This window comes from Galeopterus variegatus, unplaced genomic scaffold, assembly GCF_000696425.1.
Source record: "Galeopterus variegatus unplaced genomic scaffold, G_variegatus-3.0.2 Scaffold95, whole genome shotgun sequence".
In the NCBI taxonomy this organism is placed as follows: domain Eukaryota; kingdom Metazoa; phylum Chordata; class Mammalia; order Dermoptera; family Cynocephalidae; genus Galeopterus; species Galeopterus variegatus.
Genome location: NW_007726206.1, coordinates 955,989 through 982,544, shown reverse-complemented (window position 1 = coordinate 982,544; position 26,556 = coordinate 955,989). Strand labels below are relative to the sequence as shown.

At 38.0% G+C, this 26,556-nt stretch overlaps 1 protein-coding gene across 3 annotated transcripts in view; it reads left to right on the top strand.

The window, feature by feature from the left end:
* Positions 1 to 26,556, top strand: part of LIMA1 (LIM domain and actin binding 1) — a 57,771-nt gene that overhangs the window by 18,968 nt on the left and 12,247 nt on the right. The window contains exons 1-7 of one of the 3 annotated variants that reach the window (XM_008583105.1): positions 3,846 to 3,967; positions 4,192 to 4,469; positions 16,587 to 16,671; positions 17,408 to 17,556; positions 20,164 to 20,271; positions 24,514 to 24,571; positions 26,287 to 26,396. In XM_008583105.1, coding sequence (XP_008581327.1) covers positions 3,952 to 3,967; positions 4,192 to 4,469; positions 16,587 to 16,671; positions 17,408 to 17,556; positions 20,164 to 20,271; positions 24,514 to 24,571; positions 26,287 to 26,396 — 804 coding nt within the window. In that variant the 5' untranslated portion in view covers positions 3,846 to 3,951. Of the gene's footprint in view, positions 1 to 3,845; positions 3,968 to 4,004; positions 4,470 to 16,586; positions 16,672 to 17,407; positions 17,557 to 20,163; positions 20,272 to 24,513; positions 24,572 to 26,286; positions 26,397 to 26,556 lie in introns of those variants that run through there. The other 2 variants (XM_008583100.1, XM_008583093.1) reach the window with 2 other exon arrangements.

The window sequence follows — 26,556 nt, the reverse complement described above, 5'->3', positions numbered from 1 at the left end:
CTAAGCTATAGACTTTATTCAAATTTCACAAAATTTTCTGCTAATGACAGAGGGTTGCTTTTAAGATCCCCTGGACTTACAAAAGTCTAATTTGTCTCCCTCTGAAGAACAGGGGGAAATGTTCACATAAATTTATGAAGTAACTGACCAGGTTGAAAAGTACCTACATTTATTTATTTATTTATTTATTGTCCTTTTTTTGTGACCGGTAAGGGGATCGCAACCCTTGGCTTGGTGTCGCCCACACCGCGCTCAGCCAGTGAGCGCACCGGCCATCCCCACATAGGATCCGAACCCGCGGCGGGAGCGCCACTGCGCTCCCAGCACCGCCCTCTCCTGAGTGCGCCACGGGGCCAGCCCAAAAGTACCTACATTTTACTCTAGATCCCCACATAGGATCCGACCCCGCGGCGGGAGCGCCACTGCGCTCCCAGCACCGCCCTCTCCTGAGTGCGCCACGGGGCCAGCCCAAAAGTACCTACATTTTACTCTAGAAAGCAATTTAGAGAAATTCTCGGAAGCAAGGGAATCAGGTTACATGATAGCCTAGATTCCCAGAAATTTACTCCTTTTCCTTCCTCCTCCACTTACACCTAGGACACAGGAACATAGGCCATTAATACCATCATCTGTTATATTTTCAGGTTCTTTTCAAGCATGGAATATATCACTTCTTTTCAAGCATGGAATATATCACTTCTTGAAATCTGTGCCATGTGGACACTCAGCTCCATAATACTGGTTACCACTTTTCTGAGAAGCTCTCAGTCTAGGAATTTCTTTCTTTCCTTGGAGGCAGTACATCCAGGTGGTCCATGTTTCCATCCCAACTGCTGTATGCTATCAAACATCCTCCTGATTTTAAAATAAGGATATACCTTCAAAGATTTCAAATTAAAGCTTGCTTGACCCAGCCTCTTCATTTTACAGATAGAATAACTGAAACCCAAAGGAGGGAAGGGACTTATCCAAGGTCATATATCTCAGAGTGACAGAGCTATGACTCATCCCAATTTCAAGTCTAATGCTCCTGCAAGGACGCTGTGTTGTATCTCTTGGGTGCTGCCAGTTAGGATCGAGAGGCAACATCTGCCAGGATTCTCAGCCTTGCTGGGTAGAATGAACAGCATGCTGGATGTCAGTCACTTGGAGGAAAGAGGCTTTGATAGTGTAGCAACCAGTGTGGACCTTGAAAACTTTCAACTCCCTTCATTTCCCACTGCCTTATTCTAGGAAAATACTTGGGAAATAGTTAAAGCCTTGATACAAATGAGATCAAGAAGAACTTCACCTTATTTTGTGCCACTTACCCTCAGCCTGGGACAGGAGAGTCTGTAGAGAGAGCAGAAAGAACAGTAAGAGACTGCAACCCAACTTCAGGATTTAGGAAGTGACTGAGCACTGTGGTTGAACATGGTTGATCACTGTTGTGAGGTATGGCTGGAGGAATAGGGAGGCCCACCCATTTAATAGTAATTGTTGCCACTTACTAAGTGCAAATACTACCCTACCTGCTTTAATATACTTTCATTTATTCTCCACTATAGCTTTGTATAGTAGTTTCCGGAAATTAAGAAACTTGCCCAAAGTCACTTGGCTGGATGGAGATGGATTATACAAGTAATAAATTTTCATTGTAGAAAATACAAGTAAAGAAAGAGAAGGAAGTATTATAAGTAATCTGTAATCCATTAGCCACACTGTCTGAGTCTAATACTCTTCATCGTATTGCCCAAACTGCTTTTAGCTGTTGCTTTTCTTCTGTACCTTATTCCTTCTTTTTCTTCCTGGTCTTTGCTTGCCTCAGGCCTTAAAGACATGCATGGCCTGGGCAGTGCTCCTGGGAGTGATTTAAGGGTGTGTAGCCTTTAGCGCCCTCAGACCACACTGTTCTGTCCTTCCCCTTCCTATTTCCCTTCTCCCCAAACACCCTGGAACTTGGATTCTTAAGAGCTTCTTTTAATAAGAGAGCACACTTATTTCTCCTGAAAATGTTCCTAACGGGCATCCTCCACCCAGGCCCTGCTTTGGAAATTGCTGGTACTCACAGTTTGTGTGCTGGTGCCACACAAATTTCTCTCTTCCAGGCCATCACAAGTAAAGTAGAAATGACAGTTTTTAAGCTGCTTACAATAACGATAAAATAATTTAACGTTCTGTAGAAGTTTTTTCATGATATGAAAATGATGTATAATTTTATTTTTGCATTCATTTTTATTATGCAGTGAATATACATTTATTGTAAAAAGAAAAAAAAAAAACAGAAAATACAAGTGCCTATAATCCACTATCCAAAGATAACCATCTTAATGTCTTTTCTTCCAGACTACTTTTGTGTGCTTATATTTATAAATACACATGCATATTGTAAAATGGGATCATGTCTTCTAATTTGCTTTTTTTACTCAAAAGTATCTTATGAGTATTTTACCATGTCAATAAATATGCTCTGATCACATGAATGTATCTGAGAAAAGCTGTGTCCAGTTACCAAGGCAAAATGCCACTTTGATTCTCTGGACTCCAGTGGGGCAAGGTGGGGCAGGTGAAGTTGGAGAACTAGATGACTCACCCATTGTGTGGCATGAGGTAGTACAGTGCCAAGAGTGCTGCTGGCAATTAAGGTAGTGCCAGCTTCTGGAGCTGTTTTTTAATTCTCTCTTGTCCAACAAGAAAACTTCTCATGCTGATTGTATCTCTGGCCCATACATGCTTCCCCCAGTGAATCATTTTGTAAGGTAAGATTTAAACACTAGAATCAAGTAGTTCTATAACTTTTTTCCCTAAGCCTTGTTGCTGCTTGATGAAGCGGCTCTCAGAGTGTATTCAGAAGAGTAATAGGGTGAGAGACTTAATTCCCAATATAGCTGCTAATCCTATTTAATTCCCCGAAGTCTTTCAGTCATAGGTTGTTTGTCCTTTCTTTATTAATTGAGAGAGTGTGAGTCACAGACTACAGGAATGGAGAAAAAGAAGGTACTGGAGTTTGCAGTCGCAGTTTGTTGGGAAGATGGTGCTGTTCAGTGTATTTAGGAGTACTTGCAAAGTACCGGACATTTAATTTTACTTCAACAAGCATGTTGCCTCTATTATTGTGGAACAACAGTGACAATTTCCAGGTTATTTTTTTATCTGTCTTATAAGTACAGATTAATTCTGTTTTTGACTGAGGTGAAAGTGAACTCTTAGATATGTAAATGTGTATGATATGTAAATATGTAAATGTCCTTTGATCATCAGAGTGGGTGGTGGTGTGGTTTTCATATGAAGCCTGCATATTTTTCAACCAAAAGATCAGTAAAATAGTGAATTTACTGGTAACTGGGAATTTATGCATAAACATGTAGAAAAGAGTAGGAAAAAAGAGGATTAGATTCTGATGTAAAAATAAAGTTTGCTTATATGCATGTAAATTATGTCATATATAACTAAATGTCATTTATGCAAATACTTGTAAAAGTCTGGTGGCTTGTTTAGGTTTCTATGAATAGTTCCAATCTTTGATGCTACTATTCATAATTATTGGTATTGTGTGGTTTCAGCCATCCTGCATCTTTGTCTTATTTAAACGAAAAAAACCCAGCAGAATTTACCAATGTCTGTGGTGTGTAATGATGAACTTCTGTAAATGCATAGTTAGTGTTTAAAATACCTGGTATTTTGCTTTTTCTTTCTTGTTTTCTCCTCACATCTTTGGTTAAAAATCTCTTGTCTCCAATGTAACTATCATTAGATCTGGGATCTCCTTTCTTTTCGTTTTGTCCTTATAAGGCTATCCTGTTTTATCACTTCCTGCTTGAGCTCCTGACTTTTTCTCTCTTCCCCCCTCTCTCTCCTGGGTGGGTGCTTTCTCCATGTGGCAGGGCAGTTAAGTGTTCACAGCTGTCTGAAACGGCAGTGGAGCAGGAGCAGCTTGGAGTTTTAACTCTCATTTTACAAAGAACAGCATGTATGAATGTTTCAGCAGGCAAGTTATAACTGGCACTTACTTCTTGTTCTTCTAGAACACTGAGAATCTCCCCCAGCGCTTTAGAAGGGGGACGCTGACTGTGTTAAAGAAGAAGTGGGAGAACCCAGTGCAGGGAGCAGAGTCTCACACAGAGTCTCTGCGCAACAGCAGCACTGAGACTAGGCACAGAGTTGACCGTCCTCCTGCTGAAGTGACAAGCCACTCTGCTTCTGGAGCCAAAGCTGATCAAGAGGAACAAATCCACCCCAGACCTAGACTCGGATCACCTCCTGAAGCCCAAATTCAATATCGGTATCCCCTCATTGAGGACAGTGAGAAGCTTAAAGACCACTCAACAGAAAGTAAAAAAATGGAAAATTGTCTGGGACAGTCCAGGCATGAAATAGAAAAATCAGAAAACAATGAAAACCCAGAAGCTTCAGGCAAAATAGAGAAATATAATGTTCCGTTGAACAGGCTTAAGATGATGTTTGAGAAAGGTGAACCAATTCAAACCAAGGTAAGAATTGGGTGGGTTTAAAACTCGAGAAAGCCAATTCATGTACTAAACAAAGCTGTTTCTTTAATCTAGACAGTTTGTGTAGAGGCAAATATGTGGTCGGTTTTTCTTTTGATTTAAGTTAGATGAGTTAATAAGTCTAAAGTAGATTATTGACATAGAGGCTAAGATTTGTGAGTTTCCAACCCAATTTCATGTTAAATCAAGCTTACATTGGGATTCAAGTTGATATCTAGAAAATGAAGAGAGTTTGACACCGATTGGATTGTGTATTTTTGTACACTTGCCCTTTTAATTTGTCTTCCTGTGCCTTTTGTCATTTGTAGCTTTGGGGGTGGAATTACTGCTGAATCTCTCTCTGCTTGGACACAGCTGCAGACTGAGTGTTAAGGCCAGAGTTTAACATTAAGACTGAGGCTTAGTTGTCTCTTTGCTAGCTGAATCCCTCCTCTTCTTCTCAACTTCCTTGTCTGTGCCTTCCAACAAATGTTTTCTCTCAGCTAAAATCCTCTCCCAAGAAAAATCAATGAAGATAGCCAGACTAGCTGTAGTTTTCAGGAGTTTTGACTTGCAAATGCACAGGGTTGCATTTTCCTACAACTGCTAATGAAATTTGATCCTTCATGTGGATTGCAGACCAAGTCCCCAGAGGGAATTACTTAACTAGAAAATGAGTTACATATGCTGGTGACTTATAACACAATCCAAGGGCCGCAGAGCTGGTAAATTTTTCCAGTTTTCTCATACTTTCCTACATATCTGGCTTTGTACATGGGGATGGTTTGTTGTAACAATCATTATAATGAAATAAACAGATCTGACAGGGAGCAAAGCCATCATTTACTCTGGATTCCATCTATGTGGGAAAGCTGGATTTTCTAAGCAAAATATTTGGCCCAAATCCCTATATTTGTGAAGTAATAGTATGAAGCATTCTTTCTGAGATAAAAAATATGTAATTTATCCTGCAGTCCTCAGTTATGTTAAGGTAAGATTGTCAGTCCCTTCCCGTAACTTGCAGTGCCAGTCACTTTCCTGCCTTGAGTGTTCGGAGGTCATGTTTGAGGATAGGAATAATTTTTAAATTTTGTAAAGCTAGAACCCGTTTCTATGCATGAGCTTTAGGACTACTTTTTTTTTTTTTTTTTTGCTTTAGGTCTACTTTAACACTGAAACCAGTTGGCAAAAGATGTAACAACAAAGCAGTTTTATGACTTTTTATAAACTCTCTTCCTTCTCAATTTTTAGTCCTCTAGGCCCAGCAACTCCCTCTTTCCCCCTTTATGGTCTTAATAAAAATTTTTTTTTATTTAAATGGGAAGAATAATTTTGAGTGGAAGGAAAAAAATGTCAGAAATCCTAAATAGAGAGGAAGGGGCTTTGTTGTGACTCAAAGCACCATTGTAAGTCTCCTCCTCACAGACCCCACTAGGGGTAGGACAGCTGATGTCATGGCAGCACACACAATGTAGATTCAGTGCAAAAGGCGAATGCTTGTTGAAACTGGCCTAAGGTAGGAAATGTCTGGGACTGTAGCAAACAAAAATGCTGATTATGTGTAAGCATCTGGTGAGAGACTCTTTTCTCATAAATGTCTAGTGAGAGATGGGTCAGAACAAGCCTCTGTCTTTATGCCCAGTTGGAGTGGAAAAAACTCCCCATATAGAGAAAGACCCTACTAGATCGCTGATGGCCCTGGGCAATGGTTGCTAAAGGTATAGGAAGATGGAGGGGTTCTCAGATTCACTGGGTTTTTTTAGGTTTGGTAGTTTTGTGTGTGTGTGCCATTTTTTACTTCCTGATTAAATAGTCATTTGTCATTTAATGGACTGCTTAGGAAGTAGAAAGCACAGCCACTATTGGTTTTATAGCTGTTTCTAAACAAGCATCATTATCCTTGTTGGAAACACCTAGATTACTTTTTAAAGTTTGTCTAGTATTTCAATAAAAGTTAAAAGTTTTGTCTACTTTAGGTTAAAGAATAAGTAATCAGTTTGAAACTAGGTTTTGGTTATTGTTAACATAATTTAAGCTTTAACATGGATAAGGCTTTAATCAGAAACATATTGGATCTTTTGGGAGAAAGCTTTGAGAAATATGGTAGGGACACTAGAAATCCTTTTATGAACAAGATTATACAAGTAAGAATGTATATTTCAGAGCTAACGAATTAGTATGTCAGTGAGACAAATGAATATATTGGGTACAAATTGTATGACTCTTTGGTTCCATGATGGAATTTTAGGGAACTGGACTGAATCTCAACTAACTGGCTGAGCAGTATCAGTGAGCACATAAATAAGGAAATATTTGGTCTAATGTCAAGTTCTCCTAAATCTTTCTATCATTTTGCAGGAGGCGAAGTTACTTGGCTTGAATTCTACCTTGCCTAGTGTCTGTTGCTCTCTTTTGTCTGAGATGGCTTCTGTCCATGTCCATTTTTCATCCCTTCTCTTCCTGGTCTCTTCTCTGCTTTCTGTCTTTTTCTCTTGCCCTGTGTAGTCTCATTTGTTTCCATGACTCTTAGAGGTGAATCCCAAACTTAGATTCTATTCCTGAAATCTTAACCAAAGCTTCAGCCCCATGTACTTCTTTTTTTTTTTTTGTCTTTTTTCCGTGTCCGGCAACGGATCGCAACCCTCAGTGTTGCCCCCGTACCGGACCGGGGACCGGCAACGGGATTGGAACCCTCGATGTTGCTCCCACGCCTCGCTCAGCCAGTGAGCGGGAACCGGTCTGTATGTGGGATCCGAACCCTCGGGCGGGAGCGCCACCGCGCTTCCCAAGCGGCGCACTATCCAGTGCGCCACCGGGCCGGCCCTTTTTTTTTTTTTTTAAAGATGACAGGTAAAGGGATCTTAACCCTTGACTTGGTGTTGTACGCCCGATGCTCTCCCAAGTGAGCAAACCGGCCATCCCTATATAGGGATCCGAACCCGTGGCCTTGGTGTTATCAGCAACACACTCTCCCAAGTGAGCCACGGGCCAGCCCATTGAGCCCCATATTTCTGATTGCCTGCCAGATCAGACATCTCTTTGTGAATATCCCTTAGGCCCTCAAATTCAAGAAGGCTAAAAAAGAACTCATTATCTTTTCAACCAAAATGGCTCTACCCCTGGTATCCTTTAAAGCATCTCAATTCACCCAGTCTCCTGATTTATAAATCTTGGAATCAGTTCTTCCTTGCCTGCCTCCTCCCCCTAGTCAGTCACTTACTAAGCCCTCTAAATAAGTCTGACCTCTAAACATCCCTCAAGTATGGGCCATTCTTTCTGGTCCCACATCTAGTTAATGGTTTAGCCTTATCACGTCTTACTTTTGATATTGTTACAACCTCCCCCATTGGCCTCTCATTTCTTTCCTCTCATCCATTTTCCACACTGTTGCTATTTATTTTTCTGAACATAGTTGTAATGTATGTTACTCCCTTGATCAGAAACTTTTGATGCCTCAAAATTAGCCTGTATTTAATATTCAGGTCTTCTACAGTCTGAGTTCAACCTACCTTTCTAGTCTCATAGACAATTTTATACTAAACCCTGGATTACTTTTCATTCTCTAAATTTTATGCCCATCTCCCCATTGCTGTCTTTTGAATCTTACTGACTTCTGAAGGTCTATCAAGACTGGGAGGGCTTACCTCAGTTTCTTCCAGATAAAATTAACCCTTCAGCTGGCTGGTTAGCTTAGCTGGTTGGAACTTGGTGTTGATAACACCAAAGTCAAGGGTTTGAATCCCCAACTGGCCAGCCACCAAAAAATAAATAAAAAGAAAAAAGAAGAAATTAACCCTTCTCACCCTGCTATAGAATTTTTTTACTTCTCTTTGGATACTTATATTATGTTTCCTTTAATAGCCTACTCTGTAATTTCTTTCAAAGTGAGGATGTTTTTATTTCACAGTGGTCAGTAACCTGGCTTTTATTGTTTGTTTAAAGGAAGAAAAGAAATGTGGAACTAAAGTAAATTATAAATAATGAGAATTTAGTAAAGGCTATTCCTCACTTATTCTCTGCCTTTGGTGAACATACAAGGTTATTCAAGTCAGGTGGTTTAGTTGAATATGATGGTTCTAATTCCTATGAGTAAATGAGTGGTGGATGGATTAATGTAACCTATCATCATTACTAGGAAAAAGAAATGCCACAGTGACATATACGGATTGTGGTTTAGCATTTCCAATTTAACATGTGTTGATCTGAGTCTTAGGTAGCTGAAGTAACTATTCTGGGCATCCTTTTATGATAAAACATAGCTAATCCACTAGTTATAATGAATGGTCTGTTATTGTCATGTTGACATTTGAATCCATAATCTTTTGAGACTAGGAAGCAGTTAGTCAAGAATTAAGTACCTCTTCTTCCATCCCCAGGAATGACCAAACAATGCAGGGAGCATGTGAAAGGCTCCTTAAGACTTGGTTCTATCTGTTTGGTTCCTGACATATCTGGGCCACACAAATCCTTGAATAGGAGAGTAAAGACCAAATATTTGGATGGCATATTTCTACCTTCATAACCTATTAAAATTATTTTCTTTTCCGTGGGTCAAGATTGAACCACTTAGGTGTAATGCAAGGAAATAAGGCTGGAATATGGATAGCCCTTGAATCTTTTACCCAGATACTGACTACTGCCTCTTTCATGCAGTGTTTCCATCCTCTAGGAGAGGAATTAGATAAAAAGAAAGGAAAAAAGGAGAGAAGAGAGAATGCTTCTTCACCAAAAATCATAAAACACATGAACACACTCAGTCTTTGGGGACTAACCTAAGATAGGAGGTAGTAATGAGAAGGTAATGAGAAGTTTATCCATAAGTGAATAGAATTAAAACATCTTTTCTTCTTTTTTTCTTTTTTCCATTTTTCATGGTATTTGTAATGCTTCTAGTCAGTCATTAATTCGTTTTAACTTGTTTTATATTACAAAGGTAAAACAGTACATTTAGATAAAATAGAACTATCTAAAATAACGATGGGAGTTTCCATCACCCCATCCCCTTTTTCACTTGTTTGCTGCTTTTCTCCCCTTAGACTCCTAGCCTCTCAGCTTCTCTCAGAATTTCTGGTCCTCTTATCAGCTGGATCATATCTATGGACAGCATCAAAACTCCAACAGAAGCTTAAGTGTTAGTATGAGAATGAAACCACCCTCCTTCAAATGGTCCAATATTTTTGTGGTTTTTCTTCTTGTAAGTTCCTGGAAGTGACAGTATTTTGTTTAGTTTTACACAACACTGATACATAGCATATATATGTGCTGATGTAGTAAAATGAACCCAGAAAATAAGGCAACCAAGCTAAAGTCTGATCTGCGTTCATAGGATCTCTTATCCATAGCCAACTAATCTATATAATCTGCATCCAAGAAACAATTTATGTATGCCTTCGTGATGGATGGGTAAGTGTCTGTAGAGAAGCCCCAAATTGTTGCAAAAATATCCATAATATTTTATCTTCCCCTCTCGTAGTTAATAATTTCATGTGTTCCCTTATCTACTTAATGTTATAATAAAATTTTTCTTCTGCTTTCTTAATATGTCTTAAGTAAATTATCTGGTATTTCAAGAGGAATACAGTTCTAAGGATGTTCATAATTGGTACTAATTGCATAGTTTAAGGGATAATTTTAAGATGGATTTAGGGAGGAAAGGGATATGAGGAAAAGGATCTGAATAACTGTCAACATCACTGTGGGGTCTAATATATTTATCTTAAAGTAGGAGAGTATATCTTTAATTTGCTTATTAGCAAGTTGTATTTTTTTTTTTTTTTGGTGGCTAGCCGATACAGAGATTGAACCCTGGACTTTGGTGTTATCAGCACCACATTCTAACCAACTGAGCTAAGCAAATCATAAATCTTAAGTTGACCTAACATTTAACTTCCAATAGCTTTTTTATTTTATTAAAGTTAGATTTTTATCTTATTAAATGTAGATTTTAAATTTTGTTATGGAAAATTTTATTGCTAGTGCTTTAAATGTGGATAACTGGTTTTGTATATTATTGTTAAACATACATAAGAATTATCTTTATTTTTCCATCAATACTCTCTTTCTCATATATCTCATTAAAACTTAAGTTTTTTCTGATTTAGCATATTCACCTATAATTTAAAGCTTCTGTAATTTCAAAATGTAAATAAGACTGCTTTCAGTGTTATTCTGACTTCTCTCTCTAAGCGGTACATTTCTCATAAAGACCCACATGCCAGTATAAATTAAGTTTTATTTACTCTTAATAGCTCTGAGTCTGTCTTAATTAGTAGCTTTCAGTCTTTTGTGGTAAGATAATAATGGATGCAGGTGTAAAGATGCCAGTCAAGGAATTCTGATCTTCTTCACTATTTCTTGCCGTAAATGGCTGTCCTTGATGTGCCAACTGGAGATCAGTCATCTCTTTTTCTCTGTTTACTTTCATGCCCTCTAACGACTTACTGGTTTCTAGCCAGTTTCATTACAACACAACATGCTGAAAAGCAATATCAGGGGACTGAAACATTCTCTAAGCAATGTTGGCTACTTTAAAATTTGAGGGGGCCAGAAAGACTTCATGTGACCCCCGGATATCACCACCTTTGTCTTCCTGCTATTGAACTCACTCCTAGATTAGACAACATAGGTGCATATCCAGATGAATATATTGGAGTCATTTCCTCTCGCCTTCTAACTTATCCATGAGTTACAATGAGTAAGAAATCCCAGTAAAATCATTACACAGATCTTAGGACTAAAAGAGACTTTAAGAGGTTTTTTTGTTTTTGTATTTTTCCTTTTTTGGCGGCTGGCTGGTACAGGAATCAAATCCTGGGCTTTGGTGTTATCAGCACCACGCTTTAACCAACTGAGCTAACCAGCCAGGCTTTAAGAGGTTATTTAATCCAGCTCATTGCTCTCAGGCAGTTAGACATTACAGTCCCAATTTTACAGATGGAAACAGCTGAGGTCAGAGAAGTTAACTAATACCCCCAATGTCATGTGACTAATTAACATCAGAACAAGGGGTGCGCGTAGCTCCCCTTCTGCCATATGACACTATCTTCATGAATATTATAATAACTTTACTGGATAGAAACAACTGGCCATGGCCCTACATATCTTTGAAATCTAAGGAAACTGGGAAAAATTGAAAACATATCGACAGATATATTCCCAAAGACATTAACTATCTTCCCACATTTTATACTTAACTGAATGAAAAGCATCGGGGCAATGAAGAGAAGAAATATATTGGAGTGCAAAAGATTTATACTAGAACTCTAGAGTTAGAAGCTTGTGGGTTTGGGAGCTTTGTTTTTCTTATTCTTATCTTGTAAATTAAATAGTCATCTGAACAGTAACACACACAGCAAACCAGAAGCGAGAAGAAAAAGTCAAGTAAACCTGGAAAAAAGAGTAACCCTTACAATTGTGCACAAGGCGCTTGGTCCTTTTTGATCTTTATCATTTCACAAGTAGTTTTTACATGGTTTTAGTCACTGTATGCTCATTGTTTTGTGTTCTTTATTACTTTTTTATATAGACCTTCCTATGTGTCTTCCTAGTTCATGTAGTTATCCTTTTATGGCAATATGATATTACACTGATTAATCATTTCTCAATAATTAGATTCATTTCTGGTGTAATAGAAAAGCTCTAAGCATCTTGACAGAAACGTTTTAGTGATTTTCTTTGGGCTGTGTTACTGAAGTGCTATTATCATGGTCAAAAGATGTAATTCATTAAACATTTTTCTTACGTATTTTCAGCTTGTTCTCAAAGATTATATTGTTTTATAACACCAGTAGCACAATCTAAGGACATACAAGTTTTCTCCAAAGCTATATCAGCAGTTGGCTTTATCATTTTAATCTATCTATATTCATTTTTTTCTTTTAAAAAACATTTTCCTGATTGAATTAGCAGAAAAATTTATATTAACTTAATAGATTGTGTATTTTTTGGCAACTGGCAGATACGGAAATCCAAACCCTTGATCTTGGTGTTATCAGCCTAATTTAGTAGATATGAAATATTATCTCTCCTTCCTTTTCTTTTTTCCTAATTGTAAGACTAACACATAATTTTTGTAGAATGCTTAGAAGTACAGGAAATGTAGGGAAATCCTACCACCTGGAGATTACCACCTGAAGATGTTCTCCTTCTGTGCATTGTTCTACTTAAATGAACTCTATTTTTTCTAAGAGGATTACTGAAGAAAAAATTTTTCTTTCTCAGTAGTTTGAGAAATTAAGGCTATGTTTTTATCTATACCCTATAATCCCCATGTATAGTTCAACAAAGTCCCATTTTTTTTCCTAAAAGCCACCTTTCCTTCACCCTTGACTTTGGAGGGATGAGAGCATCTGAAGGAAGGTCAAATTTGAGAGGCCGAAGGAATTATCTGAGTGAGATAGAGGACTCTCAGTAAATTAAAGTTTTGAGAATCAGATTTTAAAGAGAAATTTTTCTGCAAATAGGGGTAGAAGGAATAGAAAATCCTACTTTGTTACTTATTTAGAACCTAACTTACTGTATCTTTTAAAAAATTCCAAAAAAAAATTCTATGGACTACGGGCTAAAAGCACCAAACTCTTAGCCTCTTATTGGTACATGTTGGTGCATTTGATTTATGGATTCACAGAAAATATTTAAGGGGCATTCACACTAGTGAGAGTTGTAGTCAGCTGACAGGAAGGAGGACTTGTGGGGGTGGGGTGAGGCCAAACCTTAGGAAATTCCAGAAAGTCTTAAAGTGTCTTGTATTTTCTTTCTTTGATAGATTATGATGAGTAAGGCTCCTTCAAGCATCTGAATAAAAAGGGTTGAAATGTGATGAAAGTCTGTTACAGAAGAGTGTTTTTGTATCTGAATTCCTGGGTGGGTGGGGTGTGTCGGTGTGTGTGTGTATGTGTGTATTGTATTCTTTTACTTCCTTGAGAAATATTGGAGGAAACCCCTCCTTCTTCCTGTACCTCAGATTATTACCACTCTTAAAATGTGGATCATAAAATTCATCTTAAATATATTTGAGATATTGTTATACTTAACGTTTGAGTGGTTTGGAGGTGAAAAGTTATTCAAAGTAATGCTCACTGCTTCACCTAAGATCTCATTTAAATCTGTCTCATCTCAGAGTTGTATTTCTCTCCTCAGAACTATAGTCAGTATAACTCTGATTTCCAGAGACATTTCCCTCTTCCTATTTTTCTCAAAGACCAAATGGCTTTGCACATTCACTTTTGTAGTACTTCAAAGAATTTAGAGTATTGATACCCTCATGGACCAGAAGGCTTTAAAAAAGGGGGTTGGTGGTGGAGGTGGGTTCTTATTTTATTTAACCCAGAGATTTAAGTAAATAGCTAGCAAAGATGGGAAATTTTATGAATCTGAAACCGTAAAATACCTCTGCTCTGGCAGGGTGTGGATGTTCTGGTTTAAATGGTCTTGCTCCCAGTAAGACCGGCGCAGAGATTTCATACAAGACAGAGACCTGTGACTAGAACCAGACAGAGAACTGAACTCTCAGCATGTTACAACATGTAACACATACCCTTGGGATTATACTTGACCTTTACCTTTAATGGAATGTAAATATCTGTACTAAGAATGCAGAACTCATTCCTTTCTCTTTAGAGTGTTTTTCCGGGTTTTCTCCCTTTTTGAGTCTTGAAAATTCTAATTTTTGTTGTGGTTATCATATGGTACAGGAGCGTTTGGATACATCTGTGGAATTTGCTTTATTTTAATGATCAGCAAATGAGAAGTGTGTTGAAAATAAAACCTATAAGTATAAATGGAGGGTATCCTGCCAGACCTACTGTTTCCCCTTGGCTGATGATCTTCGTTTCTAGATGGGGGGCTGCTCCCAGAGCAAGAGTGTAGGAAATTAACAGGAGGTCTGTCTGTCAGATACATGGATGTGGTTGAAGTTAGTGTAGCTGACCTGAGTATGATGTGGCAAGGTTAGAGTTGCTATAGCATATTTTGGTTTTTATCAAAAATAGATTCAATTAATAATGTAAATAGCAAGCCTTACTGGAGATAAATTATATTAAATGTATACTAGATTTGTAAGAAACTATTCCTATCGGTATGATACAGACAAACCAGTCTTTGGCTCTGATTTCCAAAGCGGCATGTTTTCTGTCTCCAAGGGGGCGTAAAGACACTTGTGAAAGTGATAGTTCACCTTCTTAATCTTTACTGTTAAATTAATTAGTCCTTTGAATTTAAAGGTTTAATAACTATTTATTAATGTTCAATTCAAAAGCATGCTAAGTATTTTATTCTTATGTCTGTTCATACTGGATTTCCGATATATTTCCTACTTCAGGTTGTCTGGGAATGAGATTTGAATGATAGGAACTGGTAGAAGGCTCCCATTACAAGCTGAATAAACACAACATATTCCCTGTATACTATGTCTGGGAATATTCTGTGACACTAAGTGGCTTTCTCTTGAGTTAATTTTTCAGTCTTAAAAATTATAATTTGTGTCTCTAAAATCCAAAGGAAAAAATATAATTTGTAACTTTAATTGAAATTTACACTAAGGCCGGCCCCTGGCTCACTTGGTAGAGTGCGGTGCTGATAACACCAAGGCCCCGGGTTCGGATCCTGAATTTGTCCAAACACACACAAGAAATACACATCTGAATAGGCTTACATCATGAAAATTGAGTGAATAAATAATAACCTTCTAAAGAAAAAGCACACTCGGGAGAGTGCCGCGCTGGGAGCGCAGCAGCACTTCTCAACACCAAGCCAAGGGTTGAGATCCCCTTACCAGTCATCTTTAAAAAAAAAAAAGAAATCTACACTAGATGGGTCGACCCCGTGGCGTACTCAGGAGAGTGCGGCGCTGGGAGCGCAGCAGCGCTCCCACCGCGGGTTCGGATCCTATATAGGGATGGCCGGTGTGCTCACTGGCTGAGCACGGTGCAGCCAGTCACAAAAAAAAAAAAAAAAAAAAAGAAATCTACATTAGATATGACAGAGATAAATGTAGTGATTTACAGGAATCACAAAATACTTTACTCAGAAAATCTGTACCATCCACTTTTCTTTAAATCCTGAAAATATATGGATGAAAAGACATGGTCTCTGCCCTCAGTGAGTTTACAGTCCAGTAGAGGGACAGTCACACAACAATTTGATAAGCATTGTTTTCTTAGGGGGGTGGGGGTGACTGGCCGGTAAGGGGATCCAAACCCTTGACCTTGGTGTTATAACACTGCACTCTAACCAACTGAGCTAACAGGCATCAGCCCAATTTAATAAGCATTGTAACAGAAGTGTGACCAGGCACCTTGGGAGCAGAGGAAAGATTACCTAATTTATGTAGGAGAGGACTTTATATTGCTTACACTGAGTCTTGAAGGAACAGGCATTTGCTAGGTAATAGGAGGACAAAAGGGTAATCAGGTGGAGGGAATCTCATTTACAATATCATGGACCTCTCTGCAGTTTGCTTTTTGGGGAGGGTAAAGGATGAGGCAGAGAATACCCAGAGAGGAGGCTAAGTATATAGGGAAAAGACAGAATAAGTCTGTGAAATACTAAGCAATTTGAATTTAATTCAAGGAGTGATGAGAATTCTGAAAGAATTTTGAGCAGGGGAGTAAAGTAGATTCATATTTTGGGATAACTACTTTGTATTATCTGGGATAATGGCAGCATCATAGAGACTGGACTGGAAGATGAAGAACCAATTAAAAATGTAATGCAGTAGAGCAGGGAAAAGATGGCATGAACAAAGGCAGCAACAACAGGGATGAAGTGGGATGAAGAAAGGAAACAGCAGATATTGCCTTCAGGACTTGGCAATTTGGAGGGACATGTCATTATCATCGAGATGTGAGGATTCACCTCCCATGACTGTTTAAGGATAAGACTTGCTGGCTAAGCTGGTTAGTGATCGTTAGCAGAGAGCATTATCTATATAAAGTTACTTATTTTTCCCTATGTATATGTAGTGCTTGCTATTTATATTTTTAAAAATTCTGTGGAATATAAAATCTAATTTGTTCTGGATTTTATTTATAAACAAGATCTGCAAGCCTTCTTTTTGAACATTGCACTAAGATTTCCCATCTTCTATGGAAAGCTTATGTTTGGGTTTTGTTTTCGGAACAGATTCTTCGGGTCCAAAGCCGAAGTGCAGGTGAAAGAAGGATCTCTGAAAACAGCTATTCTCTGGATGACTTGGAAATAGGCCCAGGTAATCAGAGAGTTCCGTGTATGTGAAGTCCTCTAGGAAGTACTCATTAGTAGCAATACCTTTTGGACTCAAAGCCAATGCTTTTAAAGCAAGAGTAACACAAATTAAAAGGAAGTCTGTCTGTAAGATACAAGCCATTCCCAAATCTCATTGCTCTCTATAAATAACTTTTCTTATATTTTTAATTTGTCTTTGTCAGTGGTACCCAAAGGGTACCTTTGAGGGGTTACAAGTGAAGTGCTACAGGCAATTTTGGCTCCACAGTCATCTGGGGCTTGAAGGCTTCATTAGATGGGCTGTATCCCCTATCAAGACAGGTTATCTTGTGTTACTAGTGGTGACATAATGCTTGGAGAGTGGAATTATTATGTTTTGAAGGGGGCATATACAGACATTTCACAAAAGAAAAATTAGTAAACACAGGAAAATCATCAGCCTCCTAGTAATCAAAGAAATGTAAATTAAAACAGCGTTGAGATCTTATTTTTCTTCACATGTTAAATTCATCAGAATTTAAAAATATACAATGCTTAGTTATGGTAAGGGTTCTCCTTTAATGTTAGGAAAGTATGTGAATATTACCTTATAAATGACAATTATATTTACCCGATTTTCTTCTTTGTACTTTTATAGAAGAAATTGGCCACTAGATTATAATAGCCCAAAATTTAGAATCTGGAAACCATTTGAATTACATTTTATTTTCTGATAAAGCACATTATTTGCATACTTCCAGGTCAGCTGTCATCTTCTGCATTCAACTCAGAGAGAAATGAGAGTAGGCGAAATCTGGAACTCCCACGCCTCTCAGAAACGTCCATAAAGGATCGAATGGCCAAGTACCAGGCAGCTGTGTCCAAACAAAGCAGTTCAACCAACTATACAGTATGTGTTCTGCATCATTCATTTACTCACTCATCCAGCAGATGGTCACTGAGTACTGGAACCAGACCCTTTCCTCAAGCCTTGCCTCTATCCCTGGTCCCCTAGCTGTTTTCTTTTCACAAAAATCTTACTCTTGCTGCATTTGTAACCTTTACCATGTTCTAATCCTGACTTTGCTTTCCTAGTCCTCATTCCCACTTCACTCATTTTTTTTTGTCATGTTACCAGCCATTAATATCATTGAGAGTTTTCCTGGTTCTTCTACTTAATCTTTTTGATGTTGTTAAAGAAGTGTTTTATTAGTTTTAACAGAAACACTTACTTTATTTTGGTTTTTAAGGGAAGAAGGGAGAATATTGGAGAGAAATATTGGATGTGTTCAACATTAATATGGGTTTTTTTGCAATTTTTTATTGAGATACAATTCACATAACAAAATTACCATTTTAAAATACACAATTCTGTAATTTTTAGCATATTTACAAGATTGTGCAACCATCACCACTGTGTAATTCGAGAACATTTTCATCACCTCTAAAAGAAACCCCATAACTTTGCGGTCACTCCCAATTCCCCCATCCTCTCATCCTCTGGAAACCACTAATCTACTTTGTTTTTATGGATCTGCCTGTTTTGGACATTTCATATAAAGGAATCATCCAATATATGGTCTACTTAATCTTTAATCCTTACAATGTAACAATTTCCTAAAGAGGTAGAATAATGGATAAGAAAAAGGGGGAGAAATGACAGGAAGATGATGTGCTCAGTAAGCACAAAAATTTTATATTCTAAGTAGAATGGAGGGTCTTTCCATTTTATATTTTTCTCTGCTTAACTGGCAAGCTGACACTATAGAACTGCTTAATTGAAGTTGCACTTTAAATGCTATTTATTTGTATGTACACACCCCCTTTGTTCTTTCTAAGATTTCAAGTTACAAACATTAATCTCTTGATGTCCTAAGTTTTTAACAAACTGGGAAGAATAGTACTGAGTTTTATTTGTTCCTTGGCAGGTTGAAACTGGTACATATTAGAAATCACAATCTGTATTCCAGAGTTAAGCCTTCTTTTCCCCACATAATTAAGTATGCATTATCCAGTAGTATTAGTGGACTAATTCTCTGGGCAATAAATAATTTCATCTTGATTTTTCACTGTAGTTTTAAGAAGAGATTTTATGTGTAAATCAATAGGGAAGTGGAACATCACAGGCTCGTTATTCACTGTGAGTGTGAAAAATAAGCAACTTTGGATTTCTCTCAGAAGGCAGGTCAGGAGATACAGCAAATAGGTAATCTGTGAGACTTAATTCCCTCTTGTTACAGGATTTTGCTGCTTCCCAGTGCCCTTCTGTTGCAAACATTCTAACCAGGTGACTCCCTAAGTGGAAAAACCTGTTCAGTGACTTTTTATTTTTTTTTTCTAAAAAGACTCCTAATAGAGTTTCTGCATTGCATTTCTCATGCTCTGGAGATTTTAAGAGTTGTAAAGTCTAGGAATTCTTGTAAAAAGTACATTTTATCTCATCCCAAAAGAATTTCCCAGGCCCCTTATAGAATATGGTTGTAAGAAGGCACAAACTCTCTGGAAGTGGTTCTGGTGGGAGGGCTTTGAGATGGGGTCAGGAATGAGTTGTTGGGCATAATGGGTTCTGCATTGCTGGCTGCCAGCTCCTCATAGAGGCACCTCCAAAGATGTGTGCCTTAATCTGGAATGTCATACCTGAGTGAGTCAGTCACACTCGCACTCCCTTCATTGGCCTAGTGGCCATGAATTGTTTGTTTTCTTCCATGCCTAAAGAATCACAGAGAAAAGAAAGATACTAGATTACTAGCAGACTAAAGGTAGGAAATGTCCATATTCATCTACCTCTATGTTGATTCTAGATCTAGTAGATAAGTTAATTTTAATATTCTGCCCCAGGTGTCTGTTGCCAGGAAAAAAATGTGATTACGTTTATTCCTTATGACAATATTAATGCATGCTTTTTTATGTTGAGGCTCTGTTATGAGAAGTAGAATAAGGTATGTCTTTTGTACAATGTACAAATTTTATGTGAAAAACATATTTTTGAAAGTCCCACAAAAACGGTTGTTTTATGATATCATTAAATATAATTTCAGTTTTTATACGTATACATCATCCCTGTCTTTCTTTCCAGGCCGGGCATTTATATATATGGTCAGTATATTTTCTTAATTATTGGCACTTGGCATCTCCTTTCCCTTGCTCCAGAATGGTCTTTTCTGATAAAACACACAAGCTTTGCATTCCCACAAGCTCTGCTGCTAGAAGAGTGAATCACAGGAACGTTGTATGCTGGGGGTGGTCTGTGTGTGTCTGTGTTGATGTGTCTGTATTCTAATGAGCATCCAGTTTTAGACTAGCATACAGATATTTAACTCTGAGGTATGTGTCCACAAAGCTGCTTTTGTCATTTCACCAGTCAATGGGTTTTGCTTGTGAGAGTTAGGGGGCTGATTTGAGCTAAGGCTTCTTAGAAGATTTTTTTTTTAACATTTCAAGTTTAATAGATATGCTATGAAGAGGATGGAATGGTGAGAATTTTTAAAAAAATTCATAGGTTATTCTTATTTTGTAGAATGAGTTGAAAGCCAGTGGTGGTGAAATCAAAACTCATAAATTGGAGCAAAAGGAGAATGTGCCCCCAGGTCCTGAGGTCTGCATCTCCCATCAGGAGGGAGAAAAGGTGGGTTAAAAAGTCTGATGTCCAGCTGCCAGGGAAGCATGTGTTCTAAATTAAATGCTTAAAATTAGAAACAACTCTAACTCTAGGCTGTAGAGTGTCTGGGAATTTGGTAACAGCTGCCAGGACAGATTGTCATTTTTGCAGGTCACATAGTTTTGGTTGGGAAGCTCTGCAACTTATAGCTGACCAAATAATGAGCCTTCACTGGAAAATTCTTTTGCTCAGCAGATGCTCAGAGGGCATACAGCTAAAGTGATTTTTAAAAATCTGTTGATTAGAGATATTATCTTCAAAGTACTTGTATATTCTTAATTCAAATACACATTTTATTAAAAAAAACCTCATTTTTTCAAAGTAATTTGAAAGGTAGGCACTATACTAAGCATATGAAATGCTAAGCTTAAAAACTAAAGACAAACAAACCAGTCCATGTGGTCTTTATGTCCAAGGAAACAGAGTAGAGGAGAGATGAATAATAGGTGGCTATCATAAAACATTGTGATAGATCCTGTGAGAATTGGGGTATACAGGGCCATGAGAGCTTGTATTAGTCCATTTCTGTTTGTTATAACGAAATACCTGGAACTGGGTAATTTATAAGAAAACAACATTTACTGCTTACAGTTTCTGGGGCTGGGAAGTCCAAAGTCCAGGGAACACAGCTGGTGAAGGCCTTGGTAGTGGTGACAGTGACTCAGGGGTCTCACATTGCAAGATGGGGGAAGCAGAGAGAACTAACCTCTCATGTGCTCTTCTTTTAAAGCCCTCAGAACCACACCCATGACTGCCATTTTTAATCCATTCACTATAGCGTGGTCCCATAATCTAATCACCTCTTCAAGACCCCACCTTTCAATTACCATAATAGGATTTCCCACCTTCTTAACACTGTCTCAGTAGGAGTTAAGTTTTGGGGAGACACTCAATCCAAGGCAGAGCTCAAACTAAAGACATTTAACTTGACTTCCTCAAGAAGGTTGTGTCTGAGCTGAGTCTTGAAGTATGTGTGGACATAGGCCAAGTGAATAAGGAGAAGGTTGAGTAAGAAAAAGGAGGGCGTTCCAGGAAGACACAACAGAGATTGTGGTTTACTTAGGAATTGCGGGTTCATTGGCTTGGCTGGAGCATGAGGTTTGTGTAGGCAGTGGTGAGAAACATGGAGGGAGAAAATCAGGGTGAGGTCTGGAAGAGCTTCCTATGCTACCCCTTCAGGGTTTGGATGTAGTCATACAGCAGTGGAAAGCCGCTGAAAAATGTTAAGCAGATCGTTCTTTTTTTTTTTTCCTTTTTGTCTTTTTTCGTGACCAGCAACGGATCGCAACCCTCAGTGTTGCGCCCGCACCTCACTCAGCCAGTGAGCGGGGAACCGGTCTCCACGTGGGATCCGAACCCGCGGCGGGAGCGCCTCCGCGCTCCCAAGCGGCGCACTGTAGCAGTGCGCCACCGGGCCGGCCCAGCAGATCGTTCTTTTATGCATTAATCATTAGATGAATGGCTTAGTCGGAATAAATAACAATATTTGTATCTGATGAATTTATCATGTTCTCTGCCAATCTTAGTCTTTTGGTCAATATGATAACCATATGTTAAGTGAGATGAAGAGAAAGGGCTTTCCAATTATTACAGTGATCAATCTTGGAGAAAAGCCATTGCTTCTGTTACAAATATTGATACCCTGATGCAGTTCTTCCAAGGTGAGGAGATAATTAACATGGGTTAAAGGCAATAGTTCTCAAATTCATTTGATTAGAATAGATCTTAAAAAGTATAGTATATTGACAGAACAGTAAGAGAAACTCATGAGAAATACTGCACACTTGGATCAAAGTAGGCACACCGAAAAATGGTCTCAGATTAATGGCTACAAAATTTGATTCACAGACTAGAACAGAAAAAAAATTAGAAAATATAATCACTTTATTTTATAAAACATATCACAAATGTTTGTTGGAATAATAAGACAGAATACTTGACAGTCATGTGTTACATGGTCATATATCTTCAAATAAATTGCATTCATCCTTGCAACAGTGGGCTCAGGCATTAGTCCATGGATCATGTGTCCTGTATCAAGCAAGTTTTCTTCTTAAACTACCTGGTTTTCCCGTGTTTTAAGTGGGAGATTATTAGGCTGACTGGTTAGTTCAGTTGTCTAGAGTGCAGTGTTGTAACACCAAGGTCAAGGGTTTGGATCCTGTACTGGCCCGCTGCCAAAAAGTATAAAAGTAAATTAAAAAATGGGAGATTATTTCTTAAGAACACCTGAGTAAATATGTTTGGAATTTTTCAATGTACTGTAAAAAAGAAATTTTAAGAGAAAAATATTCCCAGCATTGAAATCCCCATCTTTATCCCAGGGGCATAGTTTAGGAAATCATTATCTGGAAAATAATGCTTGGGTTATTGCTATATCTAATTTCATGTTTCCTTCTTGATTGTCATTATGCTGATTTGAAACTGGAACTCTGAGCTGAACTAAAGGATCAGAACATTTTAATTATAGCCTCAAAGGGCATTAGTGCAACTGAATCACTAATTGGGGAGTGGGTGGGGAAGAAAGGGAATAAAGATAGTACATGTTCTTCAAGCACATACTGCAGATTTATAAATTCTCGGCTCCCTTAAAATTCAGAAAATTTTTCAGAGCCTTAGCTATCCTGTTGGCTGTTTACCTACATTTTCTTAACTAATACCTAAGCACTATTTGAACCTCAGCTTATTAGAAAAGGTCATGAAGTCTAACTAAACTTGCTTGAAATGGAGTATTTTGTCAAAGTGTTTTTCTTCCCTTTCTCCTTTTGTCAATGAATTTGTGCTTTCCTTTAATGAGATGATTGAGCAAAATCTCACGTGCTCGTGCCTGGCTGTTCCTCCATTGAAGTCATCTGGTTGGTTATGTGTAATATTGTCATTGGCATTAAGTTTACCCCACAGTTCAAGGTGACCAAATTAGAGGTGAGAGAAGAACATCCTGGGATGGATGCACTTACTAATCAGCAAAAATTGAAGAGCTTTTTATGGCTATGCACAACTTTCAGAGAATTTATTTCATATCATTAGATACAGTAATGCATATAAGGTGATTGGTCTAATTCCTGGCACATAGTAAACACTCATTAAATGTTGGCTGTTGGGCTGGCCTGTGGCTCATTTGGGAGAGTGCGGTGCTGATGACACCAAGGCCACGGGTTCGAATCCTATATAGGAATGGCCACTTAGCTCACTGGCTGAATGTGGTGCTGACAACACCAGGCCAAGGGTTAAGATCCCCTTACCGGTCATCTTTTTTAAAAAAATAAATGTTGGTTTGTTTTATGCCGTGTCAGAATTCCTGTAATGAAAAGAGAGCAGTGGAAAAAACGACCATGCTGAAATTCAGGTGCAATCAGCCAACAACTTAATTTCCATTGTAAATCTATTCAGTACATTAGACATCCTGATATAAACACTCAGTATTGCCCATAAAATCCCTGAGATCTGCATGAAGGAAAATTACATGAACAGTGCACATTGGGTCACCTGTTGACCCTTCATGGTTTTGGGTGTGAAGGAGGATTACCAGAAAGGCATGGGGGAAGAGAGCTAGTAGAGAGGTCTTTTATTTAAATTTGATGGCTTCCAGGAAAAAGATATTCAACCATACATAAGATCTGCCATCTTGTTAAACACTGCCATTTTGAGACTGGGATTAAAAGAGAAACTATCCTTGAAGAGAATATTAGAAGTTAGTTTTAGGTAAGTTTATTTTATAGCAATCCACAGGTTTTCTGTATAGGCAAGCTTGTTTCAGCACAATGCATTTAGCTGGGAAACAGGAATTGGGGAAATGAAAGAATAAGAATAGTTCCTATATTTAAATATTGTATCTTGCCTTGGAGTGAGTTATGGTTACATGGTGAAGAGCTTTGCTCTCCTTGATGGAGGGTTTCGTTTTGCTTTGTTTTTTGAGAGTGGGAATATATGGTTTAGAAATTCTTTTATAAAGGGAGGTGATGCACACTTTTGGCAGTTGAGTGCATTCTGTTTCTCATGTTACTCTGTAATTGAGAGGCATGTTATTATCCTCATAAAAGACATTTTGCTGCCTCTTGTTTAAATGCTCAGCTGCTCTGGTGCCCGTTATTTCCCCCAGGCAGCTAGTGACTGACTGGAGTCAGCAGGTTTTTATGGCATTAACAGCAGTTTGCTCTTTTATTTTTAATGTGATTCTTAATCCCTCCCTCCCCCCCTTTTTTTTTGTAGGTTTCTGCAACTGAGAATAGCTTGGCAGTGCGTTCCACCCCTGTGGAAGATGACTCTCGTAAGCATTTGTTCTTAGATCTGGAGGGTGAAGTCCTTGTTCTCTATTTGTATTTGGTTCAGGGCTGTTCCCATTACTATCAGTGCTGAGAATATAACATACTAAATCCAACAATTTATCTGGTCAGATCTTCCACTTGGGTTTTAACAGCTGATGGTTGAATATTCTTCACATGTTTTATGGCTTAGGGAGAAGTTAAATTCAATTAAATATGGTTAACTTGAAGCAAACAATACTTTCTATGCTTCTCTCATTGAACTTATCCTACCTTTTGTACCAAATTCTTTTTAGTATAAACTAATTTTGAAGTTTTATTTTAATAGAAATTTGGCCAAGAAGAATTTTATTCATTTATGAGGATAAAGAATAGGTATGAGGATACTTCAAAAAGTTCGTGGAAAGATTCATATTATCTTTTAATTCTATTTTTTTCACAAACTTTTTGAAGTATCTTTGTATTTGAATAACCTGTTAAAAAAATATTTTCCCTACTTATCTAAATGTGTCTCATAGTCCACACCCTAGCCAGGTTCTAGGGGTTTTCCTGCTGGTGCTGAATTTTGTCACCTTTTCATCCTATTTTGAGGTCACTTTGAGCCTCGCTTCTCCCAAAGACAAAAATATTTGGTTTTAACTTTACTGTGTCCACTTTTGATTCTGATTTTCAGTGTATTAATTTTAAAGTACATATGGGGGTAGCCAGTTAGCTCAGTTGGTTAGAGTGTGGTGCTGATAACACCAAGATCTGGGGTTTGATCCCTGTACCAGCCAGCCAGCTGTCATAAGAAATAAGTGAAATAAAATAAAATACATATGGATTTCTCACTTCTCCCCAGGCTAATTAGTTTACTAGACACTGAAAACTTCACAACTAAAGTAGAAGTATCAGTTAAACAGATTTCTAGGAAACCCTACCTTAAAATTTCAGAGAAAAATTCTTGCTGCTTAAATCCAGGAATCTTCCATTCTGCTTGGACTGGAAATGCTTCTTGAGTTTTGACTAGGTTTGCAAAACATTATTTTGAAAAATAAGCCTTAATCTTTTAGTATTCTGTTGACTCAACTCTAGATTTTAAGGAATTATTTTATGGTTCCTTAGTAGCTGTGTAAATGGCTTTTCTGTGTGTCTTCTGAGTTCCACAGGATGAATACACTGGCAGGAAATTAACTCACGCAGTTGACACTTCAGTGATTATGAAGAAAACTTTATGGAGAAAAACTCTTCTCCACAATCTTCATCCATGGATATCTGCTATAAGACTGATCTAAAAGACAGTGTCACATTACACATGCACACATGCACTACACAGTGTGAAATTGCTGCCCTCACATTCCCCCAATTTCAGTTGAAGCACCACAGAAGAAGTTACTAGGAGTTCTAACTACTGAAAAGACATCAAAGTGTATAAACAGCTGTAAAAAGTGACAAATGCTACGGGACAGAAAGTTCTTTATATAGGGTGGTTTAGATTCCCACTATGTGTGACAAAGAGTGAGAAAGCCTCCTGAGACCCTTGTTTGTGAGAGGACCTGAGAGAACTTAGGAAGTGTCACTTTCAGTGTTAGAACATTCTTCATCAGAAAAGCAGTGTCTTTCCTGATGTTGAAAGGACCTGTCATTAGTAGAAAGTATTCAAACTTTGATTTTTAGAAGAACCCTTTCTGGGACTTCTTATGAGATACTATAAAATGTCATCCTTTTGTAACTCAACCAGGTAACTCTCAGGTTAAGAATGAGGTCCAGCAGACTGTACATCCCAAGTCACTAAGTCCAGATGCCAGAGCCTCCAGCCTTCCTGAAACTTCTCCTCCCAAAGCAGTGAAGGTATGATGGTAATTTATCTCTCAACCTCTAGCCATTGGTTTACTAATAGAGCTAAATGCACCTTTTTTTTTTTTTTCCTGTAAACTCTTTATAGTAATTCAGGACAATTATGTACAGCAAATGCCTTCAAAATTTAAACTCTTTAAACATTTAATTCTTC